The 27,645-nt window shown below is 35.6% G+C and overlaps 3 protein-coding genes across 3 annotated transcripts; all 3 read right to left on the reverse strand.

The window, feature by feature from the left end:
* Nucleotides 1-1,104: 1,104 nt before the first annotated feature.
* Nucleotides 1,105-5,356, reverse strand: LOC130472550 (uncharacterized). Its single transcript, XM_056843879.1, has 2 exons — nucleotides 1,934-5,356; nucleotides 1,105-1,491 (listed from the first exon to the last, which is right to left on the reverse strand). The coding sequence occupies exons 1-2, from the start codon at nucleotides 2,093-2,095 to the stop codon at nucleotides 1,183-1,185; spliced, it is 471 nt and encodes a 156-aa protein (XP_056699857.1). The 5' UTR covers nucleotides 2,096-5,356; the 3' UTR covers nucleotides 1,105-1,182.
* Nucleotides 5,357-5,496: 140 nt separating this feature from the next.
* On the reverse strand, nucleotides 5,497-7,235 carry LOC110778183 (probable ribose-5-phosphate isomerase 2). The gene has a single exon (XM_021982748.2). It carries the CDS (start codon nucleotides 6,490-6,492, stop codon nucleotides 5,683-5,685), a length of 810 nt encoding a protein of 269 aa, XP_021838440.1. The 5' UTR covers nucleotides 6,493-7,235; the 3' UTR covers nucleotides 5,497-5,682.
* Nucleotides 7,236-19,305: 12,070 nt separating this feature from the next.
* LOC110781705 (uncharacterized) lies at nucleotides 19,306-21,679 on the reverse strand. Its single transcript, XM_056841424.1, has 7 exons — nucleotides 21,584-21,679; nucleotides 21,306-21,388; nucleotides 20,871-20,928; nucleotides 20,628-20,693; nucleotides 20,313-20,513; nucleotides 19,960-20,127; nucleotides 19,306-19,347 (listed from the first exon to the last, which is right to left on the reverse strand). The coding sequence occupies exons 1-7, from the start codon at nucleotides 21,677-21,679 to the stop codon at nucleotides 19,306-19,308; spliced, it is 714 nt and encodes a 237-aa protein (XP_056697402.1).
* Between the last annotated feature and the right edge of the window lie 5,966 nt (nucleotides 21,680-27,645).

Below are 27,645 nucleotides of genomic sequence, written 5' to 3' on the forward strand. Positions count from 1 at the left end.
ACTTCATGCCAACCTAGCCAACTTGGCAGAGGCGGGAGGATGATCCTAGGTGGTAGGGGTTCTAGGGGTGGAAATACTGGAAGGGGAAGGGGAAACAATGGAGGGAGGGGTAAAGAGAAAGTAAGCTTTGATTCTACATTCTAATTCTCATTTACTCTCCCTTTTTTCTTTCTGCCTATGTTTGCGTGATGTTGTTTTCTGTTTGGCTTTTTTTTCATTCTCATTTACTTCATCAAACAGGTACCTATTGGTGTGGGAATGTATGTTGCCTCGAATGGGACTGCAACAACAAGTGGAGGCAGAGGGAGAGGGAGAGGGAGAGGGAGGGGTAAAAATCAGGTATTATTTCATTAAGTTGTGGTTTGTTAACTTGCTGAAGCCTTAAGTGTCTTCACTCATTTGGTTTACTTTCGTCACATAGGTTGCAACATTTGTCGGAACACAGTCGAGCCAAGTTTCCAGTGCTCATCAACCAACTCAGTAGGACAAGTGAAGATGAATGAACCTACTGCCAGTAACTTGACCATTTTGTGCAGGAAATCAGAAGCTTACAGTAGCAGTAGCAGTTAGCTAACAGTAGCAGTGGCAGTCAGCTTAGCCTAATTAACTTTCAACTGTTTGGCCTTTTTTGTGTAGTTTAGAATTTAGGCAAGAATTGGTAGATTTTGCACACTACAACAACAATTAGTTAGCCAAGAATTTGGCCTTCTTATTTTGTGTAGTTCACATATGCTTTGGAAGTTAATGCGTGAATGGACGTGCTTTTGAAAACTAATACTTGTTAAGTTATGTTGTTGTAACAATTTACGCCTTCTTCAATTAAGTTCTTTCGGTGTAACTTAAGTTCTATTATGCTCGTTTAAAGTCACGTTGCATAATTCTCGTTAACTTATGCTCGACTTACGTTGCACAATTCTCGTTAATTTATGCTCGTTTAAAGTCACGTTGCACAATTCTCGTAAACTTATGCTACCCTTGCCAATTTCTAGTCAACTGTTGCTCATTTTAAGTCAACAATTTGCACATTATTAAAACAATGCTTGTAATTTCGGATAGTTCATTGTCATCTAAGTCGTAATGCAAAGGGGTCAAATAACTCGCGATTTGAACTCAACAAACTTGATCATTTTATTGCCACCATGGAAACAACTTACAAACTAACTGTTAACAAACTATTGTTAACTACTTCAACCAAAAAACAAGAAGGGCAAAAAACACCCATGAGAAATACAGAGCCATGGTACAATTCCTTTCGTTCTTTGAACTCTTCATCAATTCAATACGCATTTGGCAAAGCTCGTTCTTCATTTCTTGAACATCTTCCTCCATATTATCCTTTTTAGTCTGCAATTTTTTGATCTTTTCCTCCATCAACTTCTTGTCATACTCCATCTCAGCTATGGTCGTATTAGCTTCAAAAATCTTAAGTTGAAGGTGGTCAAGTTCATTGTTATCAGGAAGAATCCACCTGAAAAATTCGCACTTCGTATCCTACAATACGATTAACACAACCAAATTAAACAGCCAAACCAAAATTCACCAAACTTGCCAAAATCAATTACTAATTTAGCACACAAAAATTCAATTAAACCGTCATTAACACAGCCAAATTAATCAACCAAACCAAAATTAATCAACCAAACCAAAATTCAACAACCTTGCCAAATTCATTAACACAACCAAATTAATCAACCACGAGTGAATTAAATGAGAGTCCAGACAAGGAGAGGATTCAATTAAACCTTACCAAAACCAAAACCAAAGTCAACAACCTTACTAATTTAGCACACAAAAACTCAATTAAACCGTCATTAATTAGGGTGAGTGAATCCTAAATACACGAATTAAACCAATTGCAAAGGTAAGACCTTTACAAACAATTCGTGACTTGTGGTGGAAATCAAAAAAATTGCAACAAATCAGAGGATCTTACCGGCCATAAAGGGCAGCCATGAAACTTCATTCCTACATTTGGACCTCGCTTAACTGTACGCACAACAGAGTAATTCCCACATTCACACAACAATGGTGGTACCATTCCTCCCCTTGAATTTGATGAAGACGATCCGACAGGTACTTGCTTTGAACCAGCCATAGTAATTGAATTGAACGACGAGGTGTGAGGGAGCAAGAATGGTGGAGGAGAAGAAGAATTTTCGCAGAGGAGAAGATGAAGAAAATGTCGCAGAGAAAATGAGGAAGAAAGAGAAAGAATGAAGATATAAAGAAATAAAAAGGGGGAAAAAAAAAATTAAAGTTACAACGGTTATAATGCCACGTGGGACGCTTCACCGGCTAAATCAGGTTTATTACCTGTTAGGTCTAATTAAAGTAGTTAGGGCTTAAATGTGGGATTATTAAAAAATATCGCTTAGGTGGGATTAATTAAAGAAAACCGGCCAAAGGTGGGATTATTATTTACAAATTTTCCTAAATTAATTAAACAAGATTCACCTCAAAATTGCTCGCAAAATTAACCCCACAAAGCAAATTTTGCAATTAGATGCTTAACAAATTAAACTGGAATATTACCTATTTCTCAACGAATAACACCATTGTCGCATCTTTCAACAAGATTTCCAATAACACCTTGGAGGATTCCATAGGCAACTAATTTTCTGAATCTGTGCTTTGCATTGGAATCCTTGAAGGTGTTATTTGAAGACCTTGCCAGAGACGGCGATGGAGAGCTGCAGATCGGATTAAAATGAAGTTGGATACTCGCATTTACCAGCAGATCGAAGAAGAAAGGTAGGAGAGAAGATGGCGGAGGGGCCACCGCGATGAAGAGGAGGGTGGAGGCACCTACGGCATGTCGAGGAAAGGAAATCAGCCGCCCGAAGCAAAAGAAAGAGGGGTGGACACCTTAAGGCATTGCTTGGAATTTTGTGATTCTTCTGGTTCATTGAAATCCCAAAATTAGGGATTTAGGGTTTGCTGTTAATTCAGAGTATTGATAGGAAATAGGCAGGAAATAGGCGAAGGAAAGAGAAGATAGAGGAGCTGTATGAAGACAATGGAAGATGGAGAGGAAAAGCCGAGAAAGGTGAAGAACGCCATTGCAGAGGGGGGAAGTAGAAGGACGCAGGAGGACGAAGACAGGGAAGGGGGACACCTGGATCATTTGTTAATGAAAAACTGACAGCTGGTAATGGCAGGGACGTAAATAATGAAGGAATTTAAGGACGTGGACGTAAATCCACTATTCTTAAGGAGAGTTAAGAAGAGAGTTCTTGCTTTTTAAAGGGGTAGGATAAACGAGTTCTAAAATATATTTTCTTTCATTTCCCAAACTACAGTATAATGGACTCGTTTTTATCATAAGCTAGACTTCCTCAATCAAACTGTTAATACCGTATAGTAAATCACACTTGTATAACATACCTTACACTCGAGCATGAGTATAGGACACTTGACTCATCGTGTTGGACTTCGAGTCTTGGACACGTACTATTGTTCACACCACCAATAGGCAATAGGCAATAGCCAAGTGCGGCTGTTCTTCAATATTGGCAGCAGATTTGAACTTGCAGACCGCCATTTATACTTGTGTACTGGAGTGGCAGCATGATACTTGCTTCTTCAGATAGCAGTCATATCACTTGCTGCGAGCATTTTAGCAAGAACAAATGCATAGGAAAATATAATATAGGTAAGAAACATAAAATATCACCACCCACCATAACATGATCACCCTTCATTCAATGGTTCAATACAGTACAGATGATGCTTAAACATACAATCCCTGAGGTCCACAGGAATCACAATTAACAGTCATGTCCTAACTGGATGTGGATGTTAAACATGTCGCAATATTCAAATATGAAGGACAAATCATACAAGCAAAAATCTATCAACATCCCAAAGGGCCTTAACATCTTCTGCCACGGGAAGGGGGGAGGAGAAAAGGAAGTCAAGTAAAAGGTTCGTAGAAAGAATATAATCAATATTGACATTATTCATCAAATACGAAGTACTTCGTATATGATTTGTCTACAATGCAGAGCTGTAATCCACATCTAACTGCAAGTCACATATATGCCAAGAGTAAAGCCTCAGGCATACTAGAACTACAAAGTTATTCACATTCATATTAATTAAACCTAGACACAGACAGCAGATCAGTGATGAAAGGCGTTTTGAGGGATGAGGCCATCAGGCACAAGCCGCACAAGGCTCATCAGCAATTGCCTGTGTGGCACTTGAGACGCTCTCATTGTAAAAATATCACCTGTTAGTCAAATTTTTATTTAAGTAAAAACGAAATCATGACTCCAAGCATTCTTTTCTTCACCAATATGACCGAATGGTGATATTTCGTAATATGATACACCATAATAATCAAGTGAATTTGATACAAAAAGACCTGACAGTTCTTGAGCGTTCTTTGAATGCAGGTATTTACGCATTTTGGTACATCTGCTAATACACATAGAAAATAGTTCTGAGAAAAGATTCATACTCACAAAATCAAGGTAACAAGGATCAATTACTGCAAGCGTGAACAACCACATTCCTCGAAAGTACCAAATGCATAAACAAAAATCCTACATCTAATCCAGAAATGCATGTCAAGCCAGACCAATAATTGAAACATGCAAAGGGACTTCAATGTCTAACATACAAATTCGTGACAAAATGCACAACCAGCCACATGCCGGTACCTGATGAAGGATCATTGTCTGATTGATAGATAAAACTAAATCATACAATTGTTAATTGTGCCAACAGAGTCATATCAGAGAAAATTCTTCAGTTAAAAGCAATACATAGAAAATACCTATTATCCTACAGTAACATTTAGTTTGCTTCAGTGGAATGCAACAGAGAGGAGCTGACACTGAGAATCTGCTAGCTTTGCTACTCAAAAGCCAGAGCAACAATAATACAGTATATAAATTCTATCCTGGACAGAAGTAACTTGCATCATAGGAACAGAACGAGAAGCAGCCAACATGTAGCTGCCAATCAAAACGAAAATAGACCGAGCTCGTGGTGGCTTGGAGCATCTACAAGATTTGATTATGCGCATAAGGCTAAAAAATGCCTACAGTGAACTTTACTCCTAAACCCAACAGGCAGCTTGCAAATGAGTAACAAGTTGAAAGGCACAAGTCAAACTGAAAGTTGACAAGGCGTACCAAAAGCAACGGCAGCATACCATTAGACAGCAAAGAAGATTTGCTAGTGCAACAAAAAAGAGTTATATATAGACAGTGAAGAAGATTTGCTAATGCAGAAGCTAGCATTACTATTAGATCAATTCATTCACCCTTAGGTTAGCAACCCTCGTGAGAGAGAGGGTGAAAACTCGCATAAATCCAATAGTTTTATTACCAATTCAATTTCAATCCATAGGTACTGAAATAATTGAGCAATAGGATCAATTAGCCACAAAACTTACGCGGCCCCTTTAGTTTACTTCTTGTTTAAAATATACATCCATGAGTTAACAACTACAATTAAAAACAATACCACATGCTCAATGTGTGAGAATTGATAGCATCTAACCACTGATTCAATTTCTGATATAAATAAAAGTACAATGTGATACCATAAGTTAATGCTAGGAAAACTCAAATCAGTTTCCATACATTGTATGAAAACACTAATTTCATACTATCAACCTACTCAATATCAAAATTTCACCTAATTCAAAAATAACAAAAAATACTAAAAACTCTACTTATTCTTGATTGTAATCCCAAGCTCACTAGCCACAATCACAGTAGTTGCCATATTGATAAACATACCATGTTCAACCACACCAGGCAACCTCAAAATTGCATCACTAGCAACATTAAGATCCCCAATATCCTTCTGAAAATACAAATCAACAATATAATTCTCATTATCAGTGACAAAAGGCTCACCATTTTCAGGGTAAACCCTAAGTTTAGCAACACACCCAGAATCCTCAAACAAGTTCCTGAGCCTCTGAGCAGAGAATTTCCAACAAAAGGGCACAACTTCAACCGGCATAGCTAAACCACTGCCCCCCAAATGCTTAACCATTTTTGTTTCATCCACAATACAGATGAACTTCTTGCAAGCACTCTCAATCATCTTCTCTCTCAACAACGACCCGCCGCGTCCCTTAACCAAATTCATGAATGTATCGACCTCATCAGCGCCGTCAATTGCAAGATCTACAACCGGGTATGTATCAAGATCCGATAAGGGAATCCCACATGAAACAGCTTGTTCATGGGTCATCTTTGAAGTGGGTATTCCAACAATATCTTTGAGTTTCCCTTGTTGCAACAATTCCCCAATTCGGCTCACTGCGTGCTTTGCAGTCGACCCAGTTCCTAACCCGATCACCATACCCGATTCGACATACTCTACCGCTTTGTAAGCTGCAATTTTCTTCAATTCGTCCTGGGTTAAAACCCGAGAAGCGGATGAAATTGAGTTGGGTGAACCTAATAAAAACCCATTCTCCATGGCTGCTTTTTCGGATGATATGAAATGTGTGCAAGGCATTGCCATTATAAATACAGATAGAAAAAGAATGTGAATGCAATTTTAAAGAATCAAAATTGATTTTAATTTTGTGATAAAGAAGGGAAATTTAAAAGATACCCAGAAAAGAATGGAAGGAGGGAAATCTGAAACAAGCAAGAAAAGATAAGGGGTTGATGGGAATTTATAGAGAAAAAGATGATAAGACTGGTTTTTGAGTGGTGGAGGAAGAAGAAAAGAAAGGGGGGAGAAATTAGGGTTTTGTTATTCGGAAGTCAGCACCTCAAGTCCTCAACGTTGCGTAAGTTTATCTTTTGTGGAATATTTTTATTATTTTTGTAACTTTAATTAAAAAATCACGATTAAAAGGCATTTTTGGAGGAGTATTTTGATTGATTATTAGGGAAAAGTGAAGACGTGTACGTATTGATGCGGCGGCAACTCGGCAAAGGTCTTAGATTCTTGTTGGATGGTAAACAATTGAGAAGATCTCTTTTTGCTCATGGGGGAGATTTCTTTTCCTTATAGGGAACATTTCTTTTTCTTTGACATAATACGCTCTTGACTCCGGACACCGGAGATGATTATAGGCTGGGTCGAGCTGGTGGGTCACTCATTGTAGGCGTCTTTTAAATTGCGAAAATTGACAAATTAGATTTTAACGACTTTACGAATGACTACATAACTTGTTAAAAATGGTCAATCTATATCAATTACTATATACTAAAAGAGACACCAGGAATGACACATGTCAATTCCTGGTGCGATTTTTTCCCGCCAAAAACCACTTTCCCAAAAAAAAGTGTATATGTTTTGTTTTATTTTTATTCTCTACCTTTTTTTTATAAACTATTTATGTATGGAAACAAATTTTAGTTTATAAATTATGGCGATAATAGATACGTAATAATAATTATTTTAAATTAGTATTATTTTAGTCAAATCGCTATATTAATAATGAAAAATATATCACTTAATATTTTGGTCAAATTGTTATATTAGCATTTTAAATATGCATATTAGATGAATAAATTTAAACGAGTATGTTAAAAATGTTATAACTATGCAGTATGTTAAAATATTTTGTGAAAAAAAATATCAAAATCCGTGCGTGCACGGGATCTAATCTAGTAATATACTAAAAGAGAGGAAATCAATGTGGTGATGACAAGTGTCACTCATTGATTCGCCTCTCTTTTAATTAAAAAAAAAACTAAATAAATATTTTAATTAAGGAAAAATATTATTAATAGTCATTATAAATCCTAAATATTTTATTGATAATAAACCTCCTATAAATATTTTTCGATTCTTTATTTCCTTCCTAATTAAACAAATTCATTACGGAGTATATGAATTATATATAATTCATTTCAATACCATACTGGGGAACCCTTGCCTAGAAATAACATTTGGAGTATCGAATTCCAAATGTTTTGTCATAAAGTAAAGAGGATTATTAATATTCATAACAATTATAGTACGGTCTTACAAGCACATGGTTCATAATAAATTTATATTGTATATCGGAGTAAAAGTTAACTCAAAATGCTTAAAAGTTAGCTTTATATGTATAAAAGTTATTGGAAAATTCTCTTTGGTAGCAATCAACTCTTGTAAATTCTCAATGGTAACAAAATATTTCCCAATTCCTCTCAAATAGCATTACTTTTTAAAATTTTCTCTATGGTAGCATTATTTTTGTAATTAGCACCTAATTAAAATAATAAGCATCTAATTAACTAAATTAAAAAAATAAGCACCTACTTCTTTTTTATTATTTATTTTAAACAAACAAAAGTTAATTTGGTCTTCTACGGAGTATAATGGAGAACTAAAAAAAATAAGGAAAGAGAGTGGAGCTAGGGGTTGCGTGGAGTATGGAATTATGAACTAGCACTGAAGTGAGAAGATTTCCCAACTGAGCAGCACTCGACCGGTCATTCCACATGGAGAGCTCTAACTCATGTCTAATGGGAGATCTAAGCTAAACACTTATACTGCAGTAATTGAAGGTAATGTACGTGTACGTGAGCAGTGGCGGACCCAGGATTGTAAGTCAGGGGTGGCACAAAAGCTATACAAATAGTTGTTTTTTTTTTTTTTTGAGGGAAAGCTATACGAGTAGTTGTTAGTATATAAAAAAATATTAATATAATTTTGTATAAAATAAATAAATAGTGGGTAACTCTTAGATTTTTTTTAACGATCATCCATATGACATCGATTTAGATTTGCATACCACAAATGAGAGAAAACACATAATTGTTACAATCACAGCAATTACTATTTTGCATTTTATAGCACAACTCGTACTCCCGCTTTTAGCTTGATGCGAACAGTGATTTTCGATGTGTTCACATATTTTTAGAAATCTTCGCAATCTGTTTACGAATTATCCGACCGACGAGTTGATGATAAACTCAAAATCCGTATGAATTCAAATCACCTTTCCATTTATTGAAACTCTAAAAGTAAAATTCGCATCCATAGATGAGAATCAAGAACCTAAAAAATCTAGGAAAAATTCAAGAATAAATTGGGAAAAAACCAACAAAAAAGAAACAAAAACGACAGAACTTGAAGAAAAAACAATGAAAAAACAAGAAAATAGGCCAAAAATAGAAGTATAATTTCTTTCCAGATGAGAGAGAAGGAGAGAGAGAAAAAAGTGCCCAAGTATATCTTATTTTAAATATAGTCCAATTAATTTGGTAAAAAAAAGGGGGAAAAAAGTGGTTTGATTTATAAAAAGAAACATTATAATTGATTTTTAGTGATGATGGAAAATCTTACTTACTAATTAGAAAAAATAAATTGGGAAAAAAACGACAAAAAGGAAGAACAAAAAGACAAATAAGTTGAAGAGAAAAAAATTATACAAATGTGCTTAATCACGAGCTTCGAACCTAGGACAATGGGGGAAAACTCAAACAAAGTCGCATCTTCAATAACCACTACAACAAGGTGCACATTTATATCAATTTAGGAAGATTTATTATATGCCCTTTTTAAAAAAGGTCATAAATAGAGAATTCCAATTTTTTTTTTTTTTTTTTTAATTTTCCGGGGGTGGCACGTGCCGCCCTGGCCCCAACGTGGGTCCGCCATTGTACGTGAGGATGAAGATGATTGTTAGGGATGAACTAGGCGACATATGTGGGTGGCTAGCCGGAGGGCCGAGCATGGGTCAGTGGTGCCGGATGCGGTTGGATGTAGGTTGGTTTCCGATGGTGGTGGGTTAGTGCAAGAGAGGGAGGTGGGTGTCTCGGGATCTTTTATAGGATTAAGCGATAGAAACCGGACCTCCTAAGTCGTAATCAACCGCTTCCAATCGAAGTAAGTCTCAATAAAGGATCGAACAATAACCTCCATTTTTTTGGGATGATTCTTCAAAACCACGAACAACTGCATCAAGAGCTAACATTTGGATTGATTTTCTGGGATTTTCTTAATTGGAAGAAGTAGAGTTGATGTCTTGAAGATGACGATGAAACGAATGTTTAATTGTTGTTTCGTTTAGATTTTTGTGTTTTAGATTTTCTGTGGTTTAGAAATTTTATTTATTATTTTTTATTAATCAGATCAGTTGCTAATTTTTTTTTTATTAAGTGTTACTTACAAAAATAATACTACTACAGAGAAAATTTATAAAAGTAATGCTATTTGAGAGAATTTGGCAAAATTTTTGCTACCATTGAAAATTTGCCAAAGTACATTGCTACCGGTGAGAATTTCCCAAAGTTATTTATTTTATAATGATAAAAGTTTCATTTTAATAAAATATATATTTTCAAAATCACTAATAACAAATTCATTATACGAATTCATATTGGGATGTTACCTTTTAATATTACCCTAAAAACATGTCTAAAATGATATTTTTATCTATATAATACGGAGTATACTAAAAAACAGAAAATCAATGTGGTGATGATAATTGTCACTCATTGATCCGCCTCTCTTTTAATTAAAAAAATATTTTAATTAAGGAAAAATATTGTTGATTGTCATTATAAATCCTAAATATTTTGTTGATCGTAAACCTCCTAAATATTTTCCGCTTCTTTATTTCCTTCCTAATTAAACAAATCCATTATAAGAATTATATATTTCATTTCAATACCATATTAGGATATTACCTTTTAATAGTACCCTAAAAACGTGTCTAAAAAGATACATTTTAATAGTACCCTAAAAACGTATCTAAAAAGATACTTTTTAATAGTACCCAAAAAAATATGTCTAACAAAGATAACTTATGAATCTTGATCATCACTATATGTAACGAATTTTTATTGTTGACAAATATGCAAGTACTTAAGACATATATAACATATAAAGGATAGTGGAAAAATCCTATATTTTATTTTAAAAATCAAAATAAATTTTGGTAGTATTATACGGAGTAATGGTAATATTTTTATACGGAACATGAATACGGAGTAATAATTTATTCTCTCATACGGAGTATTATTGAATTAAGTCTTAAAGTCATGTTGATTAATTTTTTTTACTAATATATCGTAATCAACTATTTCTAAAGTCATAGAATCTAAGTGTCTAAGTTTCTTTATTATGTTTGCAACAACAAAAAATATTGTTTATATGTTATTGTAAAGGATTGTAATATCACTTACTTCGTATCTATAAAATTTCGTGCAAAATTAACATTTTCATATGTAAACCGTGCAAAATAACATTTTCTTATGTATACCAACATCAAATCTTGATGATGGGGCGAGTTTGGATTTAAGATTGGTCTGACGACAAAAATAAACGTCGATAATTGACTAATATTAACTAATAAATAAAGATTTGATGTTGATGTGCCGGTATAAGAATAACATGTACCCACCTTGACGATGAGGCAAATTTGAATCTTGAATTTAGAACATTCACCCAATCCTAAATATGTATGTCACATTTAAATATTTTTATCAAAATTATAGTTAATACCATTAATTTTAATAATAAATTTATGTCAATGTATACAAAAGTTAGTACGTTGAAGAGCAAGTGGCTTATTTACCAAATACAGAGATGTCAGGTTGTCCTCTTTGTGAGATCCCCTGCGCATCATCCTCACAAGTGGGCGGGAATGGAGGAAATTAAGTTTGACGGTGATGGAGTTAAAAAATTACCTGTAGTAGGTGATAGGGCGAGGATGAATTTTAGATTGGACCCACCCACATCCCTTATCTTTGCTCTAATTGATTATAAATAATATCAACATATTTTACTACTAATGTACATATTATAATATTTTATTTATTTACTCAATTACTCTAATCAGACAACCGAATTGTCGGAGACTCTAGAATAGAGTTTTTAAATTCAAAATTATTTTTTTAAAAAAAAGTCGAGTCTAGGGATGGGTTTGAGGCGGGTGTGGATATACGGGTAGGTGATGGAGCGTGAATTAATTTTATTTTGTACCCCTCGAGGCGAGGATTGGGAGGGGGTTACCATTCCCATATGGGTGCATGTCAGGGATGTATATGAGAATTTTAGGCGGATACTGGTTTGGAGGCCTCACCCCACCTCAAAGACATCTATAGGATGAATAAAGTAAATGGTGTAAGTAGGTGTTAATTGGCCATTGAATGAAATAAATGAGGCAAATATTAAGTGGGTATAACTACCGAAGTGAAGGGTGGATGTGGTACCTTCTTGCTTTACAGAGGTGATGAATATAAATGGAGATGAAAATAATTTTATCCATGTACCCTTATTCGTTTTAATATTTTTAATAAATAAGACAACGAAATGGGTAATAAAAAACTATCCGTCACTATTTTAATTAGGATAATATATATAAGCTTTATTTTAATGATAATTGTCTACTAGGTTTTGTACAAATTTATATTAAGATTATAAACCGTGCATCGCACGGGTAATATACTAGTTACTACCTAAACTTTAGTTATTGTTCTCAATTACTACCTTAACTCATATTTCGTCCAATTAGTTACTAATTATATCATAATCAACCATTAATCATACTTTAATCATACTTTAACTAATTAATTAATAAAATCTAAAACTAATTAAACCAAAAAATCCGAAAATACCCCAATTTAAAAAAAATCTTTTTTGGATTATTTCTGGTTAATTTTTTCCTTTTTTGTATTTTCATATTTAATTAGTTTTGGATTTTTTAAAAAAAAATAATTTTAATTTTATTAATTAATTAAAATAATAAAAGTATGATTAACGGTTGATTATGATATGATTAGTGACTAATTGGTCGGAATATGGGCTAAGTTAGTAATTGACAACAATTAATTGGCAAATTTAATTAACAAGTTATGTAGTAATTCACAACGTTACTAAAGACCGGTCTAGACAGTAATTTGCAAATTTTCCTTTATATTAATGTCTAAGGTTTGATCAAGTAAATTGGAGTTAGCTATAAGCCTACAGTATGGATCATATATTTGAAGTCCGGAAAATATGTTTAAGGTGTCGTCTAATTCACATATCCTTATTTAAATGTTGTGTACAATAGATATATCAAGTTATTCCGATGTACAATAAATTTATTGTACACAGTGCATGCAAGAGTACAAGACCGTTTGAGTTTGATTCACCTAAAGTTCACTCATAATCTATTATCTTATTTACGTTGAACTTATCTTATATTATATTTCCTCCGTTTACTACTCCCTCGATCCGTCCATTTTTCTTCTTTACATTTGTTATTATGCACGCGGTTTAAAAACTACTCCCTCCCAATATGTTCTTTACGTATTTCATTTCGGGTGTTTCAAAATAATTTTTTTCCTTTACTTTATATAATCACATAAATGCTTTAACATTCTATCTAAATTTGTGTCAGATTATTTTAACCAATTAAATTAATTTCTAACATTTTTCCATTGGTGAATTAAATCTTTTCCATTTTTTCAATGTCATATTTTTAATAAAAGTGAAAACATTATAAATAAATGGAATGACCTTGTTTAAAAAAAAATAGAGAAATTAAATCTCAATGCACATTAATTAGTCGTTAAAACGCGTGCAATATACCAAACATAAAGAACATTTTGGGACGAATGGAGTAACTAATGTGCAATGAGATTCCTCTTTTTTTTTATACAAGGCAAATTAAGTTTATATATATTGGTTTCACTTTTAACAAAAATCTGACATTGGGAAGATGAGAAATATTTAATTATTCCCTAACGTAAAAAGTGATCAGATTAAATGCCCCAATGAATTTAATTGGTTGAAATAATATTTGGGCACAAATTTTGATAGAATATATATTAAGGCATTTATATGATAATGTAAAAGAAAATATTTCCGTAAAAAACAAAATGAGACACCCGAAATGAAATACGTAAAGAACAAAAAGAGACGAAGGGTGTAATAATTGCAAAGTTTGAATTTGGTCATTTAGGATTTTCTTAGATTCGTTTCAATTTCTAATATCACAACTAGTGGGGGCCCGGACGATGCCCCGGTTGCTACTTTGAATAATTAAAATCCGAGTTTCTTCTTCAACTCAATATTTGACCAAAATACCACTAGTCTATAAAAGTGAAAAGATTCATTAGTTCATTAACTACACATGTACATTACGTCATTTATCATGCTAAGTACTTTTTCAATTAGATAATCTTACAATTAGTTTTATTTTATTTTATTATAGGCCTACCAAGGTCAACCGTAGGAATGAATGATTTTGGTCATTGTGGATGGACTGACAAAATCAGTACAGTTTTTGGCGATGAAGAACAACTAGAGTTTAGATCAACTTGTTGAACTATATGTGAACACTATTGTGCGATTACATGGAGTGCCTTGTTCAATTGTTTATGTTCGTGATTCGAGGTATCAAGTTGCTTATTGGAAATAATTGCAGAAAGCTCTTGGCACGAAACTTAACTTAATTACTGCATTTCATTCAACGACCGATGGACAAATAGAACACACTAATCAAACTGTCGAGAATATATTGAGAGCATGAAGGCAGCACAAAGTAGACAACACAATATTGATAATAGTTTTCCTAAACTAAAATGTAAGCGGTAATATTCAACAAGCAATCATTACACATTAGAGTTCTATGGAATTATCGCGCATTCAACATTTATTACCATATATTAAAAGACACATAAGGAATGACACGTGTACGTCATTTTCTGGTGCGTCCTGTATTTTTTTTATTAAAATATTTGATGTTAATACATGTAAAGAATTAAACAAAATGAATAAAATTAATATACGTTAGGATAATATTATTACATAGATTGCGATTACGTAGATTATTCATGTAAAAATTAAACATGATTAAGCCTTAATAATTTTAATAAAAGATACACATGTCTTTCATATGAGATAAAACTATTTTTTACAAAATATTACGGAGTACATCAAATGTCACATGGAACGAATAAAAAAATCAATAAGTTAGAAAAGAATCAATAAACACCAAAAAATAAGTCTTACACAACACAAACACACATCATAAATAATAATAATCTACGATATATTTCACCAGATGTACAGAAAGAAGAAAATCAATTACATAATGTAAACGATTGGAAATTATAATTAGCTGTAATTAGTGTGACTAATTTGGTTTGTTTATAATTAGCCGTAAGCACACATCTTCATACATTTTTTTTTCAGGCTTAATTTTTTTTCAATATCCTAAACTTTTAAAATATTAATAATTACTTTATAATTCGAACAAATGGTAATTTTCGGGGTGCCTCTTTCTTCCAAAAAACTAACTGTTATGCAGTGTCAGCCTTTGATTAAAAAGATTTTGGCCAGAATAGACAGTTGGACGTCCAAATTATTGTCTTATGCAAGAAGGGTTCGGCTGATCAAGGCCGTGTTATTCAGCGTTCAGACCTTCTGGTGTCAGGTTTTTATTTTACCTCAGAAGGTTCTTAAAGTCATTCAATCTGCTTGTCGTTCATTTTTGTGGACTGAGGGTGCAGGTGCGTCTAAGAGGGCATTGGTTGCATGGGAGTATGTTTGTCTTCCTAAGTCTGCAGGAGGTCTCAACATCACTTGTGTTAAAACGTGGAACAAAGCCGCAATTTGTAAACTGTTGTGGTGTGTGGCTCAAAAGAAAGAGAAAATCTGGGTACGTTGGATTCATGGCTACTATTTAAAGGGTAGGGATCTCACCACTACTCCAATACCTTCTCAAACTTCATGGGTGGTGAGAAAAATCCTAAATGCTAGAGAGTACCTTCAAAGTTTTTCTGGTGGAGTAAATGTGTTGTCTGCTTGTAGACACCTACTTTTGTCCCCATTCCCGAAAGGGAAGGTTCGATGATGAGAACATAAAATCTCCACTTGGCAACGCATCTCCTATAAAATAACGAATCTCAATCACCCTTTTCATTTCACCCGAAACCTGCTATTTATGGAAACCTGCTAAAAAATAGTAACTGCCGTAATGGGTAGTTGTTAAAAGTGGCAAGTCATAAAAGATAGAAACCTGTCAGAATTAGGTGTTGCACTCCAACATAAATCCTAAATGAGATAGAAATTGCAAGAGGAATCCTATTCCTAATATGATTCGAAAATAAGAGTTACGTATTAATTAAAATCCTAACGAGCCCAGAGTTCGTAACGGGACCAGACGCATTCCGTCATAAAGTTAATACGCGCTAAAAGACTCGGATAAGTCTCAAAGACTCCGTATTCCACGAGTCCAAATCTGACAAGGAAATACAACCCAGATCCTATTTTCAACGCCTGGCTCTGGGCGCCGAAATCTTAGGCGCCCAGCCCTGGGCGCTGAAATTACCTGGGTACGTGTTCTTTCCTAATTCTTCTTGGATTAGAGCTCTAAAATTCTATCTTTCCACGAACTCTTTTCTATAAATATAGCCCCAAATTCGACGTGAAAAGGACACACACAATTCATTATTCAGAGTATTGACTCCAACCCCTAAGCCTAAGCCTCACGCTGCGAAATTGATCACGCGTTCTGTCGCAATCGATCCAAAAATCGAACAGAACGTATCATGTCCCTTGTAGCTGAAGAATTAAGCCTGGAAACTTGATATTTTTTAAATAAAAGGAGAAATAGCAAAGCCAAAGTGGTTAGTTTTCTGAGAACCGTGACGCACCTCTCAAGGGTGCGTCGTAATGTGTCCCTTCGTATGATTTAATTTCTTTCCTCGCCCTTTTAATAAATTGTTAAACTATTAAATCTGATTGTTCCATCACGCCTAATAAAGATAATATCTTGGGAAATGGAACTATCATGCTAGGTCCCTTGAATCAATCTAAACAAGATAATCACGATCGATCTAGTATCATGTGTTGCATATTGTTAAAATCAATTCAGATTAGTTTAATAGTTAATGCATGTCCCTTCAATTATTTATGCTGAGCTAGTAAGGATATCCTGCCTCTGGAGTCACTAGTGGAAAAAATACATGTTGAGGGGGGCATTTTGGGCTTATTGAGGCGAACAAGGCCCGCTTCGACAGACGTGGCTTCAACAGCTCACATAGCTGTTGAGGCGGGCTTTGTTCGCCTCAACAGGTAGTCTGTTGTGGGGGGCTTTCAAAAGCCCGCCTCAACAGGCCAAAACCAAAGCGAAAAATAAGGACCTGTTGTGGGGGGCTTTACAAAAGCCCGCCTCAACAGACACCTCTGTTGAGGCTCACTTCTTAAATGCCCCCCTCAACAGACCTTTATTTTTGCGCCAATACCTGTACATTGGCGCCATAAATTCATATGTTGTCGAGGGGTAAATTAAAAGCCCCCTTCAACAACATTATTTTTTTTTCCAAATTCTTTTAATATATAAAATAGGTGGCAATAACCAAATATATATATATACACCATTGAGCATTGAAACCTGTACACGCACCAATCAACACCAGAATAGCAAAGGTATGAATCTGCTTATTTTTTATTAATAAATCATTAAATTAACTTCATTTATATTAACCCAATAGAGAAAAGCGTATAGTACGTACGTTTACAATTTTTAAACACCTAGCTAGCTAGTCTAACAAATTAAAACTAATATTAACAAATAAAGACAAAAGGCTAGAGAGCTAGTCTAACAAATTTCTCTAATCCGGCCACTTAGCTCCCTTTAGATCATGCATTACAAACCTTAATTACGGCCTTGTTGACTTTCTAATTCCAATCGACTCGATCCATGCAAGATGGAAGGAAAATATATGAGCTATAGAGTACCAAAGTTCACACTCACGATATTATCTTTACATTCCATTGAAGCATAAAAAGATAATCTTTATGTGGCTTACTACCGTCCTAATTAGGTGTTATAAATCACAGTTCACTGTATCGTTTATGTAATGCTTTGATTCTTCCAAGTAAGTTATGAGTTTAAACTCTTGCACGGGTGTTAATGTTCATAACTTATGAGGGTTTGTTATTTTCACTTCTCTAAAGGTAAGTTTTGTTCATAGAAGTTCCTAACAAAGCTACTTAAAATAAATTGTTATGAGACAGTACAAGCTATACTACTGATTGCAAGTTTGCAACCCACTGTGTGAAAATATATTCACCTCGAAAGCATAACTACCAGTAGAAACATACGATAATCTTAAAGTTGCCAAAATATTAGTACGGAGTATCATTAAATGGTTTTATTTCCTCGTTTTCTGGGGTAATTGAATCTTGAAAAAAAATTCAGATTCACAGAATCACCAAGTTCCTCGTATTACATTAACCTTGATCTCTTAAAAATCACAGGACCACAGGCAAGTTATATCTTCTTGGAGTTTGGTTGTCTTCACTGCTTACTAATTAAAATAAGCACAGATTATTGGTCACTAGGTTACCTTATTCTGCAGAGGTCCCAACATATTTTTTTTTGTTGGTTTTAACCAGGTTACTATAAGAAATGGTAATAAACTAATAACACTAATAGCACATACAATTCAATACCTGAAAAGTGCTATTCACAAGAATGGATGGTTCATATACAAGCAGCTTCCCCTGCATGAACAGAAGGTGCTACCAGTTCCAGCGTCCCCTGTAAGTCTCTCACCAACCAATTGCATTATCGATATAAACCTGGATCAACTTCACAAACCTGCAAAAGTATGGTGATTTCATGCTCTTTTCAGTTTTCACTAACACTGTATTTGGGAACCAGCAATGTTGAAATATATGGAAGTGTGACATTGGGGATTACACTAGAAAAGTAAGGCTGTCAAAATCAATAATTTTTCCATTATTTGATTGGTAAAATACTCAATTTTTCCATAAATATTGAAAGCAAACCGTGAAAAACTAATTTGACCATATTAGGGTAGAAGATATGCACATATTTTTCTGCAAAGTTTCCCTCCAAGAAAATAAGCAAATTAATTCAGACATCTATAGTTGTTTTCTTTGTAATATAGTTTACCCCATTACCTTCGAGTTTCCGAACATACTATAAAACTCCCCCTCTAATTACCAGGACAATATAAAAAGCTCTGGAAATCATGCTGACATTTTCCGGCTTTAATTTATATTTCACAGCATATTAAGAAACAAATGCACAAAGTCTAGATGTATGATAATTAGGTTGCCTTGATCCAAGTTGAGGATAAAATGGTAATAGACTAGTAGGTCAAAATCACACAATAATTCAGATAATATTTTTCTATAGTAAGAGACAATTTTCTAATAATCCCAAAACAAGAACACAACTGTACATTTCTCATATGAAAATTCTTTAGTAGTTATCAAGTGAAATCTACCACCTCGAGGCAGAAGATCCTTGCAAAGTGCAAACACAAAATAGGTAGTGTATTCCTCTAAGGGAGACAGGTTAACATCTCTATAAAAGCAACCATCTATAAAAAATAAATTATCTTCCATGTTAGAAAGTTAAGCAGGATCATGAAAACAAATGCCAGAAAGCCAATGAGACTGCAAGAAAAGGTGTAAGGTAATAAAATGAGAACTAGGGAAAGTAAAGCAGATTAACCACTACATTGTATAATCACTTATCTTGTTGGTGCCAAAATAGGAAAATTATAATCAAAATACCATAGATTCACCAACAATTTACTGATTTAGGATACTTTATAAAACATTCATACCATAGGCCGGTGTATCTGTATGCAGTGAACTTAGTTAACCAAAATCACATAAAAGTCACCCCAAATCCAATAAAAGTCAACTTCACAAACGGGTTAAAAGACATGAATGAAATTTAGGGTACCAATCTTCGTTGTAAAACTACACCCGTTGTATATAGGACCTGTTAAAGAAACATTGCCAAGACTCAAAGAGTCACAGGACTGCTGTATAATACATAAAAAGCACTTGCCTAATGAAAGCAAGTTATCAAACAACCCAAACATCACCTTGCATATCACCAAAGACATACTTTTATGCAACTTCATAAAAAGGCATTGAATACGCTTGATTAATTGCTAAAGTACGATAATCAAGTACTTAAAAGTAAAAAAATATGAGTAAAAAGAATTCATATCATAACAGAAAGTGAGAAGCAGCCAGAGATATCTGCGAACTTACAAGTGAAAATTGAGTTCCAGATTCATCCATAGTCACAATCTCACCATTCCAAGTGCCTATCTTCTCCAATACAGTGGAAAAATTCTGCTCACCAACAGTAAGTCGAAGTCTCATTGGAGATCTTTTGATGGGAAATTTCTTTACAAGCCGGTGAATAACATCTAGTGCCTGTAATTCACGATGCATAGAATTAACTTATGAGCTAAACTACACAATAGAACCATAATTTATCTTAACTTTATACTGTAATCTAGAAAGTGCAACAATCAAAGATACAGCTAATCAAATGTTCCAAAATAAGACAAATCAGAAGAATTATGCATAGCAATACAGTAGATAAAACAGTGCTAAACCTGCTTTTTGGAACTTTTATGAGGATCAACAGCAAAATGGATGTCATGCATCAAACGTTCGATCATAGTTATCGAGTAAGGGCGTTTCGTGTCAGGATTAATGGTGTTTTCCATGACAATGGTGGCAATATCACGAAACTGAAGTGACAATTGAGCCTCCCTTTCTTTCCCTGCAACTTGAAGATCTCCTTTCTCCAGAATCTAACCAAAACAATCAAATATATAAAATCGTGTTCGCTAAATCATTATTAACTAAAACCTCCCCAAAATTACATAAGTTCAATCAAAGAATTCGATTTCAAGAAGATGAATCACCTCTAAACAAATTGTTGTTGCGTCATCTGTCAGAAATGCAGTCTTCAAATCCTTCAGTTTACTACACTGTCGTCATTCCATTTGTTTGCAGGCATAACATTATAAAAGAACATTAATTCAGAAAGCTATGAGATGACAGCCAGGAATACAAGACAGATGATGGAAATTGGAAAGCAGTATATGTATATACAAGCAAAAAAATGCATCAACCTATTTTCTGAAATTAAACAATTAGTAGAATACCTCTGTAATTCCACATTGAGCATGGTTGTGATCCTGAAATAAACCATACTGGTCATGACTTCATATAACTCAGCTTTAGATGCTGCAGGACTTGGATATATAGCTGCAAAATAAAATCATTTGTCTTAAAGATCCTACACTTCGGTTGCTATGTGCTTTTGATTCAAATAGCTCCCAAGCCAAGTGCAAAACTCATATATAAAAAGGTGGGAACTGGAAATCAGGACTTGTGTCTGAAAATGTTAGGAAAAATTCAACAAGCAAGCATGAAGTGTCTTGTTCTCTAGCATAATTTTTGGCCTAATTCTTCTTCGGATGATCGATTCAACCTCTGATAAAAAAGAACGAGGGAAGCTGTTGTTGAAACTAACCTTAACGGAGTTCACACAACAAACTGTGATATAATTACTCTATGTCAATCATAACAATGCAAACCTAGAGCTGAGTACAGAAAACATGAGACAAAGACATCTGGGCAACTGCAAGGTACATAGCAAGACAAAAGGAAAATAAACAAGCTGAACACAAGACCATCAGGTAGAAAACATTAGCAGGCAGGAACAACAAAAGTAAAAATAAAAGGGATAACTGCCATACACTCATCTAGTGCTGCAAATTTACTAATAAAAGAACAACTTTTAGCACATATTGCATAATTTCATAGTCTGCGCAAATTTACATCAAAATAAGAATGTAATAAATATCGGTTTTACAAATTCAGATTGCCCTGACATATTCATTGAAGTTGTCCAGATGTAGACATTGCCGCAACCATCTGATGGTCTTACAACAAGTTTCTCCAACAACATACTAACTAGCACTAAGATAAAGCATAAAAGTTCTAAATAGTACGGGCTTGATCCCCTGTTTAGTTGCCTGACTCTCTTCCAATTAGAAATTAAAGGAACTGTATGTTAGAAACTCATCAACGAATTCAGATTATAAACCACCACCACGGCAACTAATTTGAGACAAAAAACCTAAAATAAAAAACCTAAATTCACCACAATTGTAAATCATTAATTGGAACTAATGGGAGTAATTCCAAGAAGAAGAAGAAGATCTATTTACCACCGCAAGATCAGAGCCACCAGCAAGCCATCACCTTGCTTGCGTCGCCTCATCCGACCACCCACGACCTACCGAAACCCGAGCCGCACCTCCCGTTAGAAAATAAAAAATCGTTAAAATCAACAAAAATAATCAAAAACCTAAATTATAAATCAAAAAATTTAATAAAAAATAATATGAAAAATCAAAAACCTAAAAGAATTGAAGAATGCAGGAGAGATGGAGAGAGATGAAAGAGTTACCTCATTTGGAGAACGACGTCGTCTTCCTCGAGAATGCTAAGTAGATGACGGTTGAATCGATATACCCTAGCTTGAGGAGGGAGACAAATCGACGAGTTTGAAGAGTCGAGGGAGAGAGGTCGCGGAGATACCCTAGCTTTGTAACTCTTCCATGGAAGGCGGAGGAAAAGCTTCCATGGAAGCCAACGACTGTGAGGAGAGGGAGCCCGATTTGTTGACGAAATAGCGGGTTTGAGGAGTATTGAACCAGGAGAGAGAGGAGAGGGGAGAGGGGAGAGAAGAGAGAGAAATGAAACAGATGAAATGAGGAGGAGATAGAATCAAAACCAGTAGATTGTGAAGACTTGTTGAAGCGAACAAACATAAGCCCGCCCCTTTAGACTAGTGTCTATTGAGGCGGGCAATCAAAAGCCCCCTTCAACAGTTTCTATAGAAGCGAACCCCACAAAAGCCCGCCCCAATCTGTTAGTAAAATATTTGACCCGCGTTGACTGGGTGGTTATTGAGGCTCACTTATGTATGCCCCCCTCAACAAGGGGGCTACAATAGGCGTTTTTTCCACTAGTGAGTTATCGAAAAGCGAGTACTCCTCTCGGTAGTTACAGTCCCCCGAACCCTCCATCTCTACCTTGCGGGTGTACGTTGAGAGATCCCCACACCAGGGATCACAAGGGAACCTATGGCCGTCGTGGTCAAACATAATTGCACTCCCTTTATGTCACGATAACCGGGTTTTGTCAGTTTTTCTCATTGTCGTTAAAAACCGCATGGCGACTCCTATATTACTAGTCAATTGGGTGTAAACTCACAGGAAATCCAATTACACTTGATTTGACAAAAAGAAACGACACGCCCACGAGGGACGAGGTCACGCATTAGCCTCGTGCTTTTTCGACCCCCTCACAGTGGCGACTCCACTGGGGATAGTGAAGGAAATACTCGTGCTCGTAGGTAATCAAAATAGCCGAAGGGTGAAACGATCCTCCCCACGTTTATTTCCCCATCAAGTTGGGACGACCTGAAAATCAGCATATTAATGTGAACGGGCAGAACCGCATAACGAATATTGGCTCCCTTAGGGAGATGGGACTAAGGATACCCATCGCCAACCGGGGGGTGCATACGCTTCGAATGTTGTCCACTCGACACTTTCGCTAGTAGTACACCTGTCCCAAACCCAATCGCTCGCCCACTAGGTCTTTATCATTGGTGCATGCCCCCTTGGCTTACATCGTGATTGGCCTCTTGGGCGAAATTCGTCTGTTGAAGGCACTACCTCGACCGGGGCATGTGTTGGATCTGCGATAGAAGCGGTACCAAGCCGGCGCAAATACTACCCATAGAAGGCTATCATAAACTACATGACATATTATTATTTTGCCTCATGATGTAATGTTAGTTATGTGTAGCGAATTATATGATTTTGTGTGACAAATAATGCTAGGAAACCAACGAACTTACAAATTTCCCAAACATTCATAAACCAATTGGCCAAAGAGTTATACCAAGATACGTGTTCCGCAACCCCGAACGATCGCCACAAAAATGAGCGACGCTCAGGAGGGACCGTAACGAATCCCACAACGCTGCACAACGCGTCAAGGACGTTATTAGGCAAGCACGCAAAATTAAGTCGCATAAACAAAAGAATTTACGCGAACAGAATACGAGTACCAGTCAGGGACGCATTTTCAGCGCCCCTTGCTGGGCGCCAATAATTTTCACGCCCACCGCTGGGCGCTGAAGTTGCTGCCTGGCCTTTTGGTCAGGCACAGCAGCCTCGGCGCCCGCGCATAAAATATACGTAGCAATATGAAAAAAAAATCGTGAAAATTGCTGCGAGGACGTATGGAAAAAGGCATTCGATTCTAAAAACGACTTATAAAAAAATAAATAACTCTTTGTGTCGTTGTTAGGCCTCCTATGACGACAATGCTCGACACCAAAACCGAGCATGCTAATTTAAATAACTTTGAATGTCACATGGGCCAAGAATTCAAAAAATGATGTTCAAATAAAGTTTTCAAGGAAAAATGATGTTCGAATAAAAAATAAGTAAATCCGAGTCTAGACTAGGCTATGCCAAAGTACAATCTAAATCATAAATCTTAGTTGACTTATACATAGAATCGGTCCTAATGCTTGGTGTCGTTCTGCAAGTTAAAAGGTTAAACCATATTGAGTCTCTCTTCCTAACATTTAAAGCAATAAGCACCCATATGTAATTGTCATCCCTTGCTAAGAATCTACGACCTCAATACTCTCTCTCACCAATAAGAAGAATATATTATGTAATTCAAGTATTTGGAAAATGGAAACAGTCACATTCTGAAAATCGTTCCTCCATAGTCGCACAACCCCCAAAGTGAGCCTAAGGTGTCAATACCATTGGCAAGAAAAAATTAATGGACTCAAGGCTTATGATCACATTGGGTCACGACTATCATAGTCCTCTCGAGCCACTCGCTCCTTGAAATACTCCTAAGTACTGACTAAAAGATTTTCCATGAATGCAACATGACGAACCATGAAAATACCCAAATCTGCATGCCATAAGGCTACCATCGGGATAAAGCAATACACACTAAGAGGGAAGCCGCACTAATGATTCCAGTTTTGCAAAAATAAAAATTCGATCTCCCCGACTAACTACCTTGCCAACATTAAGCAAAATGGCGCATGACAAATGAACACCCAAGGGTTAAAATCTAAAGTGTCAACCAACGAAAGTTATGGTCCAATTAGCCTAAGTCTGAGAGTTGCTTGGTCAAGTATTATAGGCTTACGCCACGTCATTATTTTGAGTCTAGACCACCTCCTTGTATTCATACACGGGTTATAATCAGAAATATTAATGAAAGTTCGAGTCTAAATCACAACTTCCAATTAAATCCCAGAAACTGGAGTCTGAAAAGAAACAAAAAATTATTTTCGATGTAATTCTTTCGTTAAATTTCAATAAAGTAAAACAACATTTTGAATCTACGCTATTTGCACATTTTAAGAAACGACCAAATACGCTTGCAAAGTAAGACAATTTAAAGGTCCACCCTAGGCCTACTAAAGTTAAAGGTCCACCCTAGGCCTACTAAAATTAAAGGTCCACCATAGGCCTACCAAACGAGGCTCACTCAGTCTCGCCTCGTGACTCAAAGACCACAACCATCTACCTTTTAGCCCAAATAAAAAAAAAAATTGAAGGATTTATGTTAGGGAGAAATCCCAAGCAAAAAGAAAAAAATAGAAAGAGAAAAGGGAGAGCGAAAAGAACGAGCCATGAAATACTTATCCCGTACCTCCCAAAGTGCGAAATTTACCCAAGTAAATGAAGGAAAAGAATTGAGTCAACCAATCCAAATCATGCCACAAAAACTACGTAAAGTCCTACGATGTCTACCCTTTCTAATCCTTATGTTCTTAGACGCCTTCGCTCTGGGGGCCCTGTTCAGCTCATTTAACCCATCCATGTTCTCATTGCCATAACCTAAGAAACCATTACCTCGACTCTTGTTCTTGAACTTGCTATCAACTGCAAACCACGTACGGCCATTGACACGTGCGTCATACCCATTATTTCCAAAGCCCAAACCTGCTCTTACACCACCATTAGCATAATGACCATATAACTTGTTTGGATACGTCCTGTTGATATACCCTTGAGCCGTCCCCATGCTACTCATTGGCCTTGGTTGATGTAAACTCATTACACTAGTTTGAGGTTGCAAATTGTGAGTCCTAGCAGATGTAATCCTCATGCTTGACTAATACCTATACAAATTATCCTATCTCATTCAACCCGTCTTTCAAGCCGTCTTGAGTGACGAATAAAAAAAAACAAATGAAGAGTACGTTCTACGCTTAACGTAATTTTTTTTTAATAATAATAATAAACAAAATAAATAAATAATAATAAAAACTTTGCAAGGCGCACAAAAAAAAGAAAAGAAGCATTTAAAAAAGGAAAAGAAGCATTTAGTGCACAAAAAAGATTCACACACTTTCAACGCCCAGAGCTGGGCGCCGGAATCTTTAACGCCCCAGCCTGGGCGCTGAATCTCTCTGCTTGCCAAAATTTTGTCCAGAAGTGCTCGTCATTTTATCCGCACATGCACGGAAAAATAACGAACACTTGGAGGGGTACAACACGTATTCAGATATACGTACCAAAAAGCACATGAAAAGATATACGTACCAAAAAACACATGAAAAGATTTTTGTGCAAATACATGTACTTAAAAAATAAAACAAAATTTTGTCTTACGGCAAAGCGGCAGATTAAAATAATAATAAACTTCACTTATTTCACCCTATTTCAAACATTACGATTCCACTCGAACGTATTTGTTTAAAATCGGCATTCTAAGAAACCATTTTCTGGCTAAGAACTGCGCAAGACCTGATTCCAAATTAAATTTATTTAAGGCGGATACGTAGGCAATCCATGATTCGGTCCAACCAATTTGCAAAAATGTTAAAGCCTATAGAATAACAAGAATAAAAAAATAGAGTCCCTTATTGAAATTTAATTACTTGCAATCCAAGTCGAAAGAAAAATTTAAGTCAAAGGAAGAATCCAAGTCATCAAGATGCCAAAACGAGCACACATCAAAAAATAATAAGGGCATGTACCCTTGCCAGAAAGAGCACTCACACTCCTAGGCACTTAGCCAAGACTCAGAAGATCGCTTTGCCTCAATTGAATGGGGGCTAGCGCAAGCGTCCATGACCTCTAAAGTACTCGACTTGACCCTCCCTAAAGCGAACTGACTCACTTAAAGACCTTCTTTCCCCACTAGACACAGTCATAATCGCCAACAAGTAGTAAAGGCAGTAAGCTTGCAATAAAGAGGATTATTCTACGGTATCGCCCCATCGTTCCTTCGAACTCAGGGCACCCGTTCATGGTAATTCAAATGCTTGCTAATCCCCTTTGAAAAAAAACCAGACATTGTCAATAGGACTTGGCACTTAACCAAGGCTCACCCTACTCAAACATATGACACGGGCATCTAAAATCGAAATCTGAAAGCATCATTAGTGAGAAGACATAATAGTAACTGGGGGCTAAAAATTGAAATGAAAGAGCTAGGGAAAGAACTAAGTATACCTTGACCTTTTGTGCAGACATACACCAAGTAAATCTAAGTCAATTTGAAAGCGGTTTATATTCCCGCAATTCTGGAAAAGATGGCCCTAAAAGCCTAAAGCATATGCCAAACGGGCACAAGTATATCTTGACGCCTGCACCATGGCTTCCAGCAAATCCTTAGACAGCATTCCAAAAATCGTAACAGTATTTTGATTCACTCATATAATCCTGTACGAACCCTTCTGTAAGTTAACCTACTTAGGACACCTCGGATTGTACACAGTAGGATTCGGATTTCAAATAATTTTCAAAGACTTCTTCGAACATAATAAAGTGTCATTGGTTTAATCTAAGTATGCGTTTATCTCGATTT

The sequence above is a fragment of the Spinacia oleracea genome, chromosome 4 (assembly GCF_020520425.1).
Source record: "Spinacia oleracea cultivar Varoflay chromosome 4, BTI_SOV_V1, whole genome shotgun sequence".
In the NCBI taxonomy this organism is placed as follows: Eukaryota; Viridiplantae; Streptophyta; class Magnoliopsida; order Caryophyllales; family Amaranthaceae; genus Spinacia; species Spinacia oleracea.

Coding starts and splice junctions, on each gene's coding strand:
- LOC130472550 (XM_056843879.1), bottom strand. CDS start 2,095: ATGGCTGGTTCAAAGCAAGTACCTGTCGGATCGTCTTCATCAAATTCA. Junction 1,492..1,933: donor ATGGCTGCCCTTTATGGCCG/GTAAGATCCTCT, acceptor ATCGTATTGTAG/GATACGAAGTGCGAATTTTT.
- LOC110778183 (XM_021982748.2), bottom strand. CDS start 6,492: ATGGCAATGCCTTGCACACATTTCATATCATCCGAAAAAGCAGCCATG.
- LOC110781705 (XM_056841424.1), bottom strand. CDS start 21,679: ATGTTGTTGGAGAAACTTGTTGTAAGACCATCAGATGGTTGCGGCAAT. Junction 21,389..21,583: donor TGTCAGGGCAATCTGAATTT/GTAAAACCGATA, acceptor TCTTGTGTTCAG/CTTGTTTATTTTCCTTTTGT. Junction 20,929..21,305: donor TTTTCTGTACTCAGCTCTAG/GTTTGCATTGTT, acceptor AGTTATATGAAG/TCATGACCAGTATGGTTTAT.